Source organism: Heloderma suspectum, chromosome 3 (assembly GCF_057233095.1).
Source record: "Heloderma suspectum isolate Gila_16-S chromosome 3, 16-S_ref, whole genome shotgun sequence".
Lineage (NCBI taxonomy): Eukaryota > Metazoa > Chordata > Lepidosauria > Squamata > Helodermatidae > Heloderma > Heloderma suspectum.
In genome coordinates, this window is record NC_139460.1 from 36,800,732 (window position 1) to 36,814,536 (window position 13,805).

Below are 13,805 nucleotides of genomic sequence, written 5' to 3' on the forward strand. Positions count from 1 at the left end.
ATAGTCAGAATGCACCCACTGGACTGAATCCACACTTCGTCATTACTAACTTAAATCTGATTGTCCTCAATGGACCTATTCTAACTGTGACTAAGACTGGATCGAACACATTATGTTTCAATATTATGAACTTTAGGGAATAATCTTATACACGTTTAGACAGACAAAAATTCCTACACTTAGCTGGGGGCTGTAGGACTTCTTTCTCTCTAAACATGCATAGAATTGCACCTTAATATGTCTTTTCTTCTTCTTCAGAGGCAGGGACAGAGAAGGGTCCACAAATGTGCTGGTCACTGACACGCATTGACATCTTTTACAAGAACATCACCAGGTGAGTGAAGCATGAGAGAGAATTCCCGTACCTCTCCTGAGCTAGAAGAGTGGGATCTCTCCTTGACAGTGGTGCTGAACTTTGGAGGCACTTGGAAAGGAGTGAGACTTCTCACTGCTTTCCGAACATCTTTGAGGCTCAGCAAAATAGGGGCAAATCCTCACTCCTGTTTCCCAGCTCAGAACTTTGGAGGAAGATGGGGAATCCCCATAAAATTGCCTGGACCATGAGCATGGAGTGAGTCAAATGTCCCCATGCAAAGGGGACAGGAGGACACGTCACAGCAAGCATAAAGTTTGTGGGTGCCTGGGATACATGATAGACAGACAGACAGACAGACAGACAGACAGACAATGTAATAGATTGATTTAGATATCTGCGATTTTTTTCCTGATGAAGTTTGGGAAGTTTTAATCTGGAAAGTGTAAAATACTAAAATCATTTTTAAGTTAGTATTTAATATTAGCAGTCAAGGCTACAAGTAGTTAATACTAGTAGAAAATGGACCAAACTTATTACCATATTTAATTCCTTGTTTTCAAAATACCACGTTGTTCCAAAGGCAAATGTGGAGTAATTGGCTCTACACCTTAAGAACAATGGATCTCCAACTTTAAGAAAGAATTCCTGCACAGGGCTCTCCAGTGCACCTAAATCTGAAATATCACAATATGTCTAATGAAACAGGCAAACAAACAAAACCCTGAAATGAAACATCACCATCATTAATTCAACACATGGAAATGAGACCTTAAGAGTGCCATAAACAAAACAAAAAAAGACAGCTCCCTGCTCCTAATGCGCTTACTGTCAAAATTTAAACAGTAAAACTTAAACAGTAAGCCCGTGGAACCATTTGTCCACCTATGTAAGCGTATCTAAATGTAAGCATTTACACACACATATCAGGCTCCTCTCCTCATAGTTTTAAAATTTACGGCGCAATTAATAACTGTGCCAAATATTTAAATAAATCAACAGTGCAAGCCTATGCCTGTCTATTCGGAAGTATGATCCATTGTGTTCAATAAGTGTTAGTCCCAGGTGTCTATAGCTGGAGTGGGAAACATGTGGCCCTCCAGATGCTGTTGGACTATCAGACCTAGCCAGAATACCTAATGGTGAGGGATTATGGAAGTTACAGTCCAACAATATCTGAAGGGCTACATACACTCCCTATCCCTGGTGCATAGGATTGCGGCCTCTATCTTACTGAACATTATTAATAAAACAAATCTTGCATGGGATATTTGTTGGAACACAACATAATCAACAAAATAAGTGTGGTGCACTGATTAGAACCCCTTCATGGATCACTGCCTTGTTGTGGCGAAGGGCCTTGCGTAACTCAGTGAAGCCATAAGCTATGCCGTGCAGGGCCATGGCGGAGAGTTCTGACAAAATGTGGTCCATTGGAGAAGGAAATGGCAACCCACTCCACTATTCTTGCCAAGAAAACCCCATGGAACGTATCACGAGGCTAAAAGATATGAACCCGGAAGATGAGCCCCTCAGGTCGGAAGGTGTCCAATATACTACTGGGGAAGAGCAGAGGATATTTCCAAGTAGCGCCAGAAAGAGTGAAGCGGCTGGGCCAAAGCCAAAAGGACACTCAGCTGTGGATGTGTCTGGTGGTGAAAAGAAAATCCGATGCTGTAAAGAACAATATTGTTTAGGAACCTGGAATGTAAGATCAATGAATCAAGGTAAGCTGGAGCCTGGAGGTGGTCAAACATGAGATGGCAAGATTGAACATCGACATCTTGGGAATCAGCGAACTAAAATGGACAAGCATGGGCAAATTTAATTCAGGTGACCATCATATCTAATACTGTGGGCAATAATTCCTTAGAAGAAATGGAGTAGCACTTAGTCAACAAAAGCGTGGGAAAAGCAGTACTAGGGTACAATCTCAAAAATGACAGAATGATCTCAGTATGAATCCAAGGCAAACCATTCAACATCACAGTAATTCAAGTCTATGCCCCAACCACTGAGGCCGAAGAAGCTGAGGTTGATCGGTTCTATGAAGACCTACAACACCTTCTAGAACTAACCCCACAAAAAAATGTGCTTTTCATCATAGGGGATTGGAATGCCAAAGTAGGAAGTCAAGAAATCACCGGGATAACAGGCAAGCATGGCCTTGGTGTACAAAATGAAGCATGACAACTAATAGAGTTTTGTCAAGAGAACACGCTGATCACAGCAAACACTCTTTTCCAATAGCACAAGAGGTGACTCTACACATGGACATCACCAGATGGTCAATATCGAAATCAGATTGATTATGTCCTTTGCAGCCAAAGATGCAGAAGCTCTATACAATCAGTAAAAATAAGACCTGGAGCTGACTGTGGCTCAGATCATGAGCTTCTTGTTGCAAAATTTTGTCTTAAATTGAAGAACGTAGGGAAAACCACTAAACCATTCAGGTATGACCTAAATCATATCCCTTATGAATATACAGTGGAGGTGAGGAATAGATTTCAGGGATTAGACCTGATAGACAGAGTGCCTGAGGAACTATGGACGGAGGTCCGTAACATTGTTCAGGAGGCAGCAACGAAATCCATCCCAAAGAAAAAGAAATGCAAGAAAGCAAAGTGGCTGTCTGATGAGGCTTTACAAGTAGCTGAGGAAAGAAGAGAAGCGAAAAGCAAGGGAGAAAGGGGAAGATATATCCAACGGAATGCAGAGTTCCAGAGAATAGCAAGGAGAGACAAGAAGGCCTTCTTCAATGAACAATGCAAAGAAATCGAGGAAAACAATAGAATGGGAAAGACTAGAGATCTTTTCAAGAAAATCGGAGATATCAAGGGAACATTTTGTGCAAAGATGGGCTTGATAAAGGACAAAGAAGGCAGGGACCTAACAGAAGCAGATGAGATTAAGAAGAGGTGGAAACAATACACAGAAGAACTATACAGAAAGATCTGAATGTCCCTGATAGCCATGATAGTGCTGTCACTGAACTTGAGCTGGACATCCTCGAGAGTGAAGTCAAGTGGGCCTTAGGAAGCATTACTAACAACAAAGCTAGCAGAGATGACAGTATTCCAGCCGAGCTATTTAAAATCCTAAAAGATGATGTTGTTAAAGTGCTGCACTCAATATGCCAACAAATTTGGAACACTCAACAGTGGCCACAAGACTGGGAAAGGTCAGTTTACATTCCAATTCCAAAGAAGGGCAATACCAAAGAGTGTTCGAACTACCGTACAATTGCGCTCATTTCACATGCCAGCAAGGTTATGCTCTAAATCCTACAAGCCAGGCTTCAGCAGCACGTGAACCGAGAACTACCAGAAGTACAAGCTGGGTTTTGAAGAGGCAGAGGAGCTAGAGATCAAATCGCCAACTTTCGCTGCATCATGGAGAAAGCAAGAGAATTCCAGAAAAACGTCTGTTTCTGCTTCATTGACTACGCTAAAGCCTTTGATTGTGTGGATCACAACAAACTGTAGCAAATTCTGAAAGAGATGGGAGTACCAGACCACCTTACCTGTCTCCTGAGAAACCTGTACGAGGGACAAGAAGCAACAATAAGAACCAGACATGGAATAACCGATTGGTTCCAAATTGGGAAAGGAGTACGACAAGGCTGCATATTGTCACCCTGCTTATTTAACTTATACGCAGAGTACATCATGAGAAACGCCGGGTTGAATGAATCACAGGTCGGAATTAAGATTGCCGGGAGAATTATCAACAACCTCAGATATGTAGACGATACCACCCTAATGGCAGAAAGCGAAGAGGATCTAAAGAGCCTCTTGTTGAGGGTGAAAGAGGAGAGTGCAAAAGCTGGTTTGAAACTCAACATTAACAAAACTAAGATCATGGCATCTGGCCCCATCACTTCCTGGCATATAGAAGGGGAAGAAATGGAAGCAGTGACAGATTTTATTTTCTTGGGCTCCAAGATCAACGCAGACGGTGACTGTAGCCATGAAATTAAAAGACGCTTGCTCCTTGGGAGAAAAGCTATGGCAAACCTAGACAGCATAGTAAGAAGCAGAGACATCCCCTTGCCGACAAAGGTCCGTCTAATCAAAGCTATGGTTTTCCCAGTAGCAATGTATGGCTGTGAGAGCTGGACTATAAGGAAGGCTGAGCGCCGAAGAATTGATGCTTTCGAACTGTGGTGCTGGAGAAGACTCTTACGAGTCCCCTGGACTGCAGGGAGGTCAAATCAGTCAATCCTAAAGGAAATCAACCCTGACTGCTCATTGGAAGGAGAGACACTGAAGCTGAAGCTCAAATATTTTGGCCACCTAATACGAAGAGAAACCTCCCTGGAAAAGACCCTGATGCTGGGAAAGATAGAAGGCAACAGGAGAAGGGGACGGCAGAGGATGAGATGGCTAGATAGCATCACCGATGCAATGAATATGAAATGAGCACGCTCCGGGAGAGAGCGGAGGACAGGAAGGCCTGGCGTGCTATGTTCCATGGGGTCACGATGAGTCGGACACGACTTAACGACTGAACAACAACAACGAAGTATAGGCGGTTGTACTCTTTAGCTAGTTATAACTGAAAGAAAAAGACCTGCTTAAGTATACTCAAATGTGAATTCATATGCTTAAGCAGACTGTAGTTCTTGCTTAACACCAGTGTAATTTACCCAGGAGTAGAGATGCTGGAGAAATTTGAGATGGACTAAAATGAGCTCCGATTTCTAAGAATCCGACCTGTGGAATCCACTGCAGAGCGACCCCCGCAGGCCACGCCGAGTCCATGGACTTTCGGATGATTTTGTTTACTTTCCTAAAATTTACACAAATGCATTCACAGGAAGATACGCAAGTTTCTGCTGAGGAAACATTGAATGGAATGGGGGACAATACGCTAAATATTACATACTTAGGTGTATTATGTAAATATGTATGTAATTATTTACATATTTTTCCACATAACAAAAAAAAATATTCACATCCATCTGTGGGCAGAAGACGGAACAAAAGACACCTGACAATCTGGGAAACACAGACGGAGCAGATTTTACGTAGTCCGTACATCCTCACCCAGGAGTAAATTCCTCCTGCTATGCAAATATAAGGAAGACCAGACTTGGGGTGTCATCACACAATGCAGAAATCACCTGACCATACTGGACTTTCTACCTCCATTTCCTTTGCTGGGTCATGATGCACTCCATTTCTCCCCTCCTCCTCCCTCCTTTTTCTCCTTTCATCTGGGAGTTCTAAATGTTTCATTTATGCAGTGCTGTGGGCTAGCTCTTCTTATCATGGTTTTTTTTTTCATGGAAAAATAAGAAACTGATCTGCTTATTAATGGTTTATTTCCGTTTCAAATTAACGCGCGAAATTGCTTAGAAAGGAGAGAGGTGCCAGAGGTTGACAACGTCATGTACACACTCAAACTTCCATGAGTGACCAATCTCAATCGCAGGATAAAAGCCCTGTGTGATAACACCCTTGGTCTCATTATATTGGTGGCACGGTCAGCATGAATGAAGGAGCTACAAATCCCAAGCCATATACCTACAAATGAATTAGTAACCTTACCTATTGTATAGACTTCAGTGCATACTTTGCCCATGTCATTAGTTGCACAGCACCATACATGTGGATCAAATAGCAATTTATCTTCCCTTAATTTAAGTTGTGCCGTCTGTATTCCATCCTTGTCTTCATTTTGGGGGGAATTAGATCTTCTGCAGCTATAAAACAGAATTACAAACAAAATCTAAAGGGGCTGCATCTTTCAGCCCAAGGGCCAAATTCAGTTTTGGAGAAGCTCTCAGGGGCCACATTCCAGTGGTGGGTGGGACTGAATGCAAATGGAGCAGGGCCAAAAATACAAAAAAAAAAAAAAAAAAAAAAGCATATATGTCTTTGGAGAGGCTTAGTTCAACCTCTCATTTCAACCTTTTCAAACTGGGGGTGGGAGAAAACTACATAAAAATCAAGAAACCAAAGATTGATGTTTGGAAGAAAGAGATATGGCCATCTGGGGAACCTGACTGGGGACCCACAAGGGATGGATGTTGTCCCTGTGCCTGAGGTTCCCCAACCCTGAAGTAAAGACATTATATATAAAAGATGGTAACACTGATGTTATTTTCCTGGGTCACCAGTATGAGAGGGAGCACCATTGTCATAACTCTCATTTGGTGCAGGGACTCTGGGGCATTCTCCTGGTATTTTTGGTCACACTCTCCCCGCTGGCCATGCTCTGCCAATCCCAGGACACCACTGGCTTCCTTCTAGCCCAAACTGATCAAGCCACACACATCCCACTCACAAAATCTGGAGCATGTCCTGGACATTTCAGTACAGAACCAGATGTTAAGAGAAAGTTGGTTCAAAAGTGTTCAAAATTGGATTCCAAACTTTAAAAAACACCTTCATGGAGGTTATACTTTGAAGCAGTGAAGCTGTTGCTAAAAAGTTGGTTCTCCCCACTAGATTCGTACACGTTTGATTTCAGGTGGCTGGGAGGCGCATTCTTAGGGGCTGGGGAGGAACCTCAGCAGATGAGCATGAAATTCTACAGAAATGTTCAGAGAACTTTTCCCTTCATAAAGCATGTAAGTTGCTTATGTTTGAGGTCCATATACTTTCTTCTCTCAGTAGGAAGATTATCCACCGTACATGTAGAAAGCAAAAGAAAAAAGAAGTGGATGGTAGCTAAAGAGGCAAATTACCTTTTATCAGGGGCACGGCAAGACAGCCATTCAAGAACCGGTTTAGGGTGTCCATCTGATACACAGCTTACATTTCTTGAAAGTTCATTTTTTATAAAATATGGCTTTCTTGGGCTTCCTATTGAAAAAAATGCAAGTGCCGCTTGCTTACTTACTTATTTGTGCATGTATGCATTTTACTTGGAGGTATACTTTGATACCGACAAAACTTTATTAGCCACCTTTCCACATATATAGTCTTTGCCCCAGCTTGTATACTGAACTGCTGAAGCTGGTTTATTAAGCTGGCATATGATCTCCTGAATGTGGCTAGTAGCAGCTTCAGGGGGCAATTTAAATCAGGAAAACAATGTGGGAATTAAAAAATACACACCTTCAGTACTGCTGCTTTCATCAGAACCAGAGCCCACTGGTCCCGCTTTTTGGCAATGAAAATTACAGGAGCAAATTACAGGAGCTAATATGTCCAACTAAATGGTCTTTAGTTGGACATATATATCATTTCTCTTCCCCGTTCCAGCTTCTACACTTTAAAACTGCTTCTACATTCCTGAAATGTTCGAATGACAATAACAGAACTGTTTGATAACCCTGATATTTTTTAAATAAAGTTACTCTGAAGGTATGTAGTTTTGCATTTCAAACTCACTTAAATCAGAGCAACATAATGACTATAGGAACAAAATGGAGTTTGCTTCTGCTGTCCTGATACCCTCATCACCTGCCGCTCTCCAGGTAGTCGGGGGGGGGGGAGGGGCGGGATTGCAGGCCCCTGGATTTTGGCCTCATGATCCATCCCGAGCACTTTCACTGCTGATTCGGATCAGGAACACAGCAAGGAGCAGAGTCAAAGCCCCACTGCACCCCATGCTAGAGTTGTGACTGAGATCAGGAGGGGGTGTGTCTGCTTACTTTAGAGCAAAAAAGAAAAGTGTAGCTGCTAGCTTCATCTTTGAAGTAATGGGTAGGTTGGACCTTGAATTAGAGATGAAGAGGTTTTGTAAAATCCATTCTGTCTGCACTTCTCAGATTGTCAGGTGCCTTTCATTCTGCTGTCCACTTATTGATGGAATCAATTTTTTTGCATTTCCCAAATTTGCGCAAATTTGCACTTGCAAAAATGTGCAAATCCCTCCCCAAATGTGCATTTTCATTCTTTAGCCTATGCGGAAAACGTGCATATTCAGCTGGTGTTTTTTTAATTTTACGTATTTTCTATTAATTAAATTTGTGTAAATTTTTTTGAGTTTTTTAAAAAATAGCCCACAAGTCTGGAATCCATGTGACTCAGAAAAAGCCGGTCCCCTGTGGAATCTGCAGCTTGGATTCATAGAAATTTGAACTCATTTGATTCCGTTGCAGATTTCCCAACATCCCTACCTTGAATGACCTAACTGCACCACTGCATCAGGTTGTTATTTTCAGGCTGGGAGGGGCCACAGTATCAACAGACTAGGATGCCATTTTAAAACATCAGGCCACTGTAAGAAGCACTCTTTCTCAGAACAGTCCAGAGCTTTCTCCCCGAGATCTGCCCACGCTTAAAATGAAATGCGTGATGTGGGGAAAACAGAACAATACTAGAACTGAAAGAGAAGCAGCTGGATATTCAAACAGGGAAAGGGGAAATCCCCACAGGGCCAGTATCCATGTTTTGCTCTTTCAAATTTAGGTGCGCAAGTGCTCGTGTTCCTCCTGCTCCTCTTCAAGCTGCAGCCAGGCTGGCCCTCTGCCTCTGTGTCACACTTACTTCTTATATAAAGTGTAAACGTTACTGCGTAGTTCTTGGTTTCAGTTTTAATGGACAGCGTGTAATTTCCGGCCTGCGACTCTCTGATGTTTGGAAACTCCATAGAAACAACATGCCTGTAAGACACGGAAGAAAGCTTCCATTAAAAAAAGGAGAGAGTTGATATCAAGTCAAAGGAAGCAGGCCAAAATGCTGAACAAACCAACCACGCTTGTGGTCAGGACCAGATTGTCAATCATACTAATCATTCTGTGGAGGAAGGGCTTAGACAGATGGGGTCTTCTTCTTTGCTTCAACTGCCTGGAAGTTTCCAAATGTGCCCTCTTGCACTGGGCACTTTTAAACTCCACTGCAACTCCAAATGTGGCAGCTACGCTTAGAGATCAGGGATGGGGAACCTTATGCCAAATTGGGCCCTCCTGGGATGTCAATCTTACCCTCCAGGATTCTGCAGATGGCCATGTCTTTTCCCCCAGCCACCAATCGTTTGATGGTTTCTCAGCTTTTGTGCAGTTTTCCTCCATACTGAAAGCCTCTCCTAAGACTTAATTACTGACAATAAGAGCTTTAAGCCAAAATATGCTGGCATTTTAGCCCTGCCCCTTTTGCCTTCAGCCCCACCCACCACTGGAAAGTGGCCCCTGAAAGCTTCTCCAAAATGTAATTTGGCCCTTCAGCTGAAAGAGGTTCTGCACCCCTGTTCTACATCAAGTAAACTACTGCTAAATAATGCACGGTGGGCAGCTTGATGTGGGCAGCATTGGGCTGAATGTGTGTTTGCAGTTACCTGCCCTTATCGTCATGATAGCTGGCAGAGAGTGGTTGCAGAGAATCAAGGAGATTCTGCAATCGAGGAGATTGCAGACAAGCTAGTGATATGCTCTTCAAAACTGAAAGAAAATTTATGGGTTCCTGGTCGACAGCTGGGTGGCACTGTAAGAACAGAATGCTGGACGTGATGGACCCTTGGTCTGATCCAGCATGGCTCTTATATTCTTATATCCTGCCTTTCCTCCAAGGAGATCAAGGTGGCACAAGGTTCCCTACTGTCCATTTTATCGTCATAATAGCCCTGTGCAATAGGATAGGCTGAGATCTGGTGACTGGCCTAAGGTCACCTAGTAAGCTTCATGGCCAAGTGGGGATTTGAACCTGGGTCTCACTAGCCCTAATCCAACATTCTAACCACTACACTGGTTACTTAGGAAATGATCTCTATCTACAGATGAGAAGATTCCTTTTTGTGTAATTTAAACATATGTTGAAAGGTTTATATTTAATGGATGTGAATTTAATTGGTAGGTTTAAAGATTAAAATTATACCACAAAGGACGGACATAAAAGTATGTGACAGAACTGCACACTTCACAGGAGCTTTACTTGTAGATTTTTACTTTGTAGTTCCTTCTGCTGCCAAGCCACTGTCCAATTTTAAAGTGATTTGCCTCTTCAGCCGTGAGAACTACAAGCAAAGCTCTGGCTGCTCACATCATCTTCTCCCGGATGTTCATGCCTTCAGCATTTTCTTGAATCAGAGCTAATATGAGGTTCTTAAAAAAAATCAAAAATCAGTCTGCTGCTTTGCTTACCGGTTTGCCATATCCAGAGAGGAATTACAGTCAGTCTGGGTCTCTTTAAAAACCCAAAGACAGGTGATGATTTCTGAAATATTTACTATTGCTTTTATTTTGACATTTTCAAGTACACCAACTTCTACATCTTTGGCTGTTTTGTAGGCATTCTCAATGCTTTGAGAATTCCGGGAACACTGGAGGTCTTCAACATTGTCTTCAATCTGCATTGCATGGAGGAAAAAACATATTTTACCCCACTGCAATATTTTAACATCTCTTTAGATGTTCCTTGACTCATAGATACTTAAAGTCCTCATGGCAGCTTTCCGATATTCCATACCTAGCTCAGAATACTGAATTTCACTGAATTTCACCCACCAATGTGCAAAACAATGAAACAACAATTATCTATCTGTCCTGAATCTTCCACCAGTCAGCTTCATGAGATGACCCTGGGTTCTCGCATTATAAGAGAGGGAGAAAAAGGTCTCCCTATCCACGTTCTCCACACCATGCATAATTTTGTAGACCTCTATCATATCTCCCCTTACTCACCATTTTCCCAAGCTGAACAATCCCAGCTGTTCTAACCTTCCCTCACAGGGGAGTTGCTCTAGCCCTTTGATAATTTTAGTTGCCCTTTTCTGCACTTTTTCCACCCCTATAGTATCTTTTTTTAGGTGCAGTGATCAGAACTGTACACAGTAGTCTAAGTGTGGTCACACCACAAATTTGTATAGGGGCAGTCTGATATTGGCAGTTTTATTCTCAATTCCTTTCCTAATTATGCCAAGCATGGAGTTTGCCTTTTCACAGTGGCTGCACACTGGGTTGACATTTTCATCGCGCTGTCCACCACAACCCCAAGATCTCTTTCTTGGTCAGTCACCAGTAGCTCAGATCCCATCATCTTATACTTGAAGATGGGATTTTTTTGCCCCAACATGCGTTACTTTACACTTGCTTACATTGAACCACATTTGCCATTTGAATGCCCGTTCTCCCAGTTTGGAGAGATCCTTTTGGAGCTCCTCATAATCCCTTTTTGTTTTAACCACCCTACATAATTTGGTGTCATCAGCAAACTTGGTCACTTCACTGCTCACTCCTGATTTCAGATCATTTATGAACAAGTTGAAAAGCACTGGTCCCAATACAGATCCCTGTGGGATCCCACTATTCACATCCCTCCATTGGGAGAATGTACCCTTGATTTCTATTCTCTGCTTTCTGTTCTCTAACCAGTTACTGATCCATAAGAGGACTTCTCCTCTTATTCCATGACTACAAAGTTTGCTCAGGAGTGGATGGTGAGGGACTTTGTCAAAAGCCTTTTGGAAGTCCAAGTAAACAGTGTCTACTGGATCACCCCTGTCTACATGTTTATTGACATTCTCAAAGAACTCTAAAAGGTTAGTGAGACAGGACTTACCTTTGCGGAAGCTATGTTTATTCTTTTCCAGCAGGGCTTATCCTTCTATATGGTTACTAATTTTATCTTTATTAATACTTTCAACCAATCTACCCAGAACAGCCATTAAGCTACCTGGCCTGTAATTTCCCAGATCCCCCCTGGATCCCTTTTCAAAAATTGGTGTTACATTGACCATTCTCCAGTCCTCTGGTACAGAGGCTGATCTTAGGGACACGTTGCATATTTTGGTTAGAAGATCAGCAATTTCATATTTGAGTTCTTGAAGGAATCTAGGATGGATACCACCTGGGCCTAGTGATTTATTAACTTTCAATTTGTCAATACAGTTGAGAACATCTTTTGTCACCACTATTTGCCTCAGTTCCTCAGGCTCCCTTCCTGAAAATACTAGTTCAGGCACAGTATCTGTCCTATATCTTCTACAGTGAAAACAGATGAGAAGAATTCATCCAGCTTCTCCACGATCTCCTTATCCTCCTTTAGTACTCCTTTGTCATCCAATGGTTCAACTGCCTCCCTAGCTGGTTTCCTGTTTCTGATATATTTAGACTTAATTGTTGACCTTGATGTTAACGATATGCTCTTCAAAATGCTTTATTGCATCTCTAATTGTCTGCTTGCATGTCCTTTGTGCAAGTTTGTGCTCCCTTTTGTTTTCCTCATTTGGGCAAGACTTCCATTTTCTGAAGGAAGCCTTCTTTCCTCTAATAGCTCCCTTAACACTGCTTGTTAACCATGCCCACGACCTCTTGGACTTGGTGCTACCTTTCCTAACCTGTGGTGTACTTTTTAGCTGAGCTTCTATGATTTTGGTTTTGAATAACCTTGAAGTATTTTCAAGGGATACTTGAAAATAGGGTTAACTCTTGATGCCCCCTTTCAACTTCCTTTTCACCAGTTCCCTCTTTAGAGAAGTTTCCTCTTTGGAATTCAAATGTCACTGTTTTGGACTTCCTTGGCAATTTTCCACTTAAATATATATGAAATCTGATAACACTGTGGTCACTGTTTCCAATTGGTTCAACAACACTTCTATCTCATACTAGGTCCTAGGCAACACCACTTAAGATTAAATCCACGGTCAACTCCCCTCTGGTCGGTTCCACGACCAACTAGGGCACTGTCATTTAGGGCATCAACAAATTTAACCTCTTTGTCGTGACTGCAACGTGCATTTTTCCAGTCAATGTGGGGATAATTGAAGTTGAAGTTACCCATTATTACAGGACTTCCTCTTTTGGACGCCTCCCTGATTTAGTTTTCCATCTCATGATCACTGAGCATTCTCATTTGGGGGACAATAGCATGTTCCTAGTACTAAATTAGTTTTGGAGCCCGGTATTGTCACCCACAGCACTTCTGTAGAAGGGCCTGCTCCTTTTAGATTTTCTAGTCTGCTCGACACTATGCCCTCCTTGATGTACACAGCAACACCGCCTCCAGTATGCCTTTTCCTGTCCCTACATGCTTTGCATGCAGGTTCCTGGTTGTCAGGTTGCTTGTGTCAGGATTAGGCCCAGGTTTCCTGGTTTGGTTTCTGACTCTGATTCATATTCAGAGGAAGAGTTAGAAGAAGCCCAGCCGAGACAGAGAGTAGGGGAGGAAATTCCCCAAACCTCTCCAGGAGACAGTGAAGAAACTTTCCATGGGCTTATCGAGCAAGAGGGCCAGGCTCAGAGACCATCTTCCCCCCTCCCTGTCAGGGGTATTTCTGAGTGCAGGGAGTGGGATAGCAGTTCAGATTCTGAAGGAGAACCATCAGACGTGGGGGAGGTGTTTTCCCAGGCTAGTCCAGGTATGAGTAGGCCTGCTTCTCAGGTTACAAACATACAGATGGCTGAGCTTGAAGGTCCCTCCTCACACTGCCCTCCCGTGAGAGGCAGCAAACAGGACGTTGACCTAATGGATGCCAGGCACAGATGCAGAGCAAAGAGAGAGAAGGCATGGGCGGAACTTAGATGGCCTTGCGTGAGAAGCTGCACTTTGATTGATTGATTGATTGATTGCATTTATACCCCGCCTTTTTTCCTCTTGCA

The 13,805-nt window shown here is 42.7% G+C and overlaps 1 protein-coding gene across 1 annotated transcript in view; it reads right to left on the reverse strand.

Moving 5' to 3' along the window:
- The window catches only part of FLT3 (fms related receptor tyrosine kinase 3), a 103,500-nt gene that overhangs the window by 54,667 nt on the left and 35,028 nt on the right, over positions 1 to 13,805 (reverse strand). The window contains exons 5-9 of the mRNA XM_084842928.1: positions 10,350 to 10,555; positions 8,761 to 8,876; positions 7,011 to 7,128; positions 5,869 to 6,023; positions 854 to 990 (exon numbers count right to left, since the gene is read on the reverse strand). Coding sequence (XP_084699054.1) covers positions 854 to 990; positions 5,869 to 6,023; positions 7,011 to 7,128; positions 8,761 to 8,876; positions 10,350 to 10,555 — 732 coding nt within the window. The remainder of the gene's footprint in view (positions 1 to 853; positions 991 to 5,868; positions 6,024 to 7,010; positions 7,129 to 8,760; positions 8,877 to 10,349; positions 10,556 to 13,805) is intronic.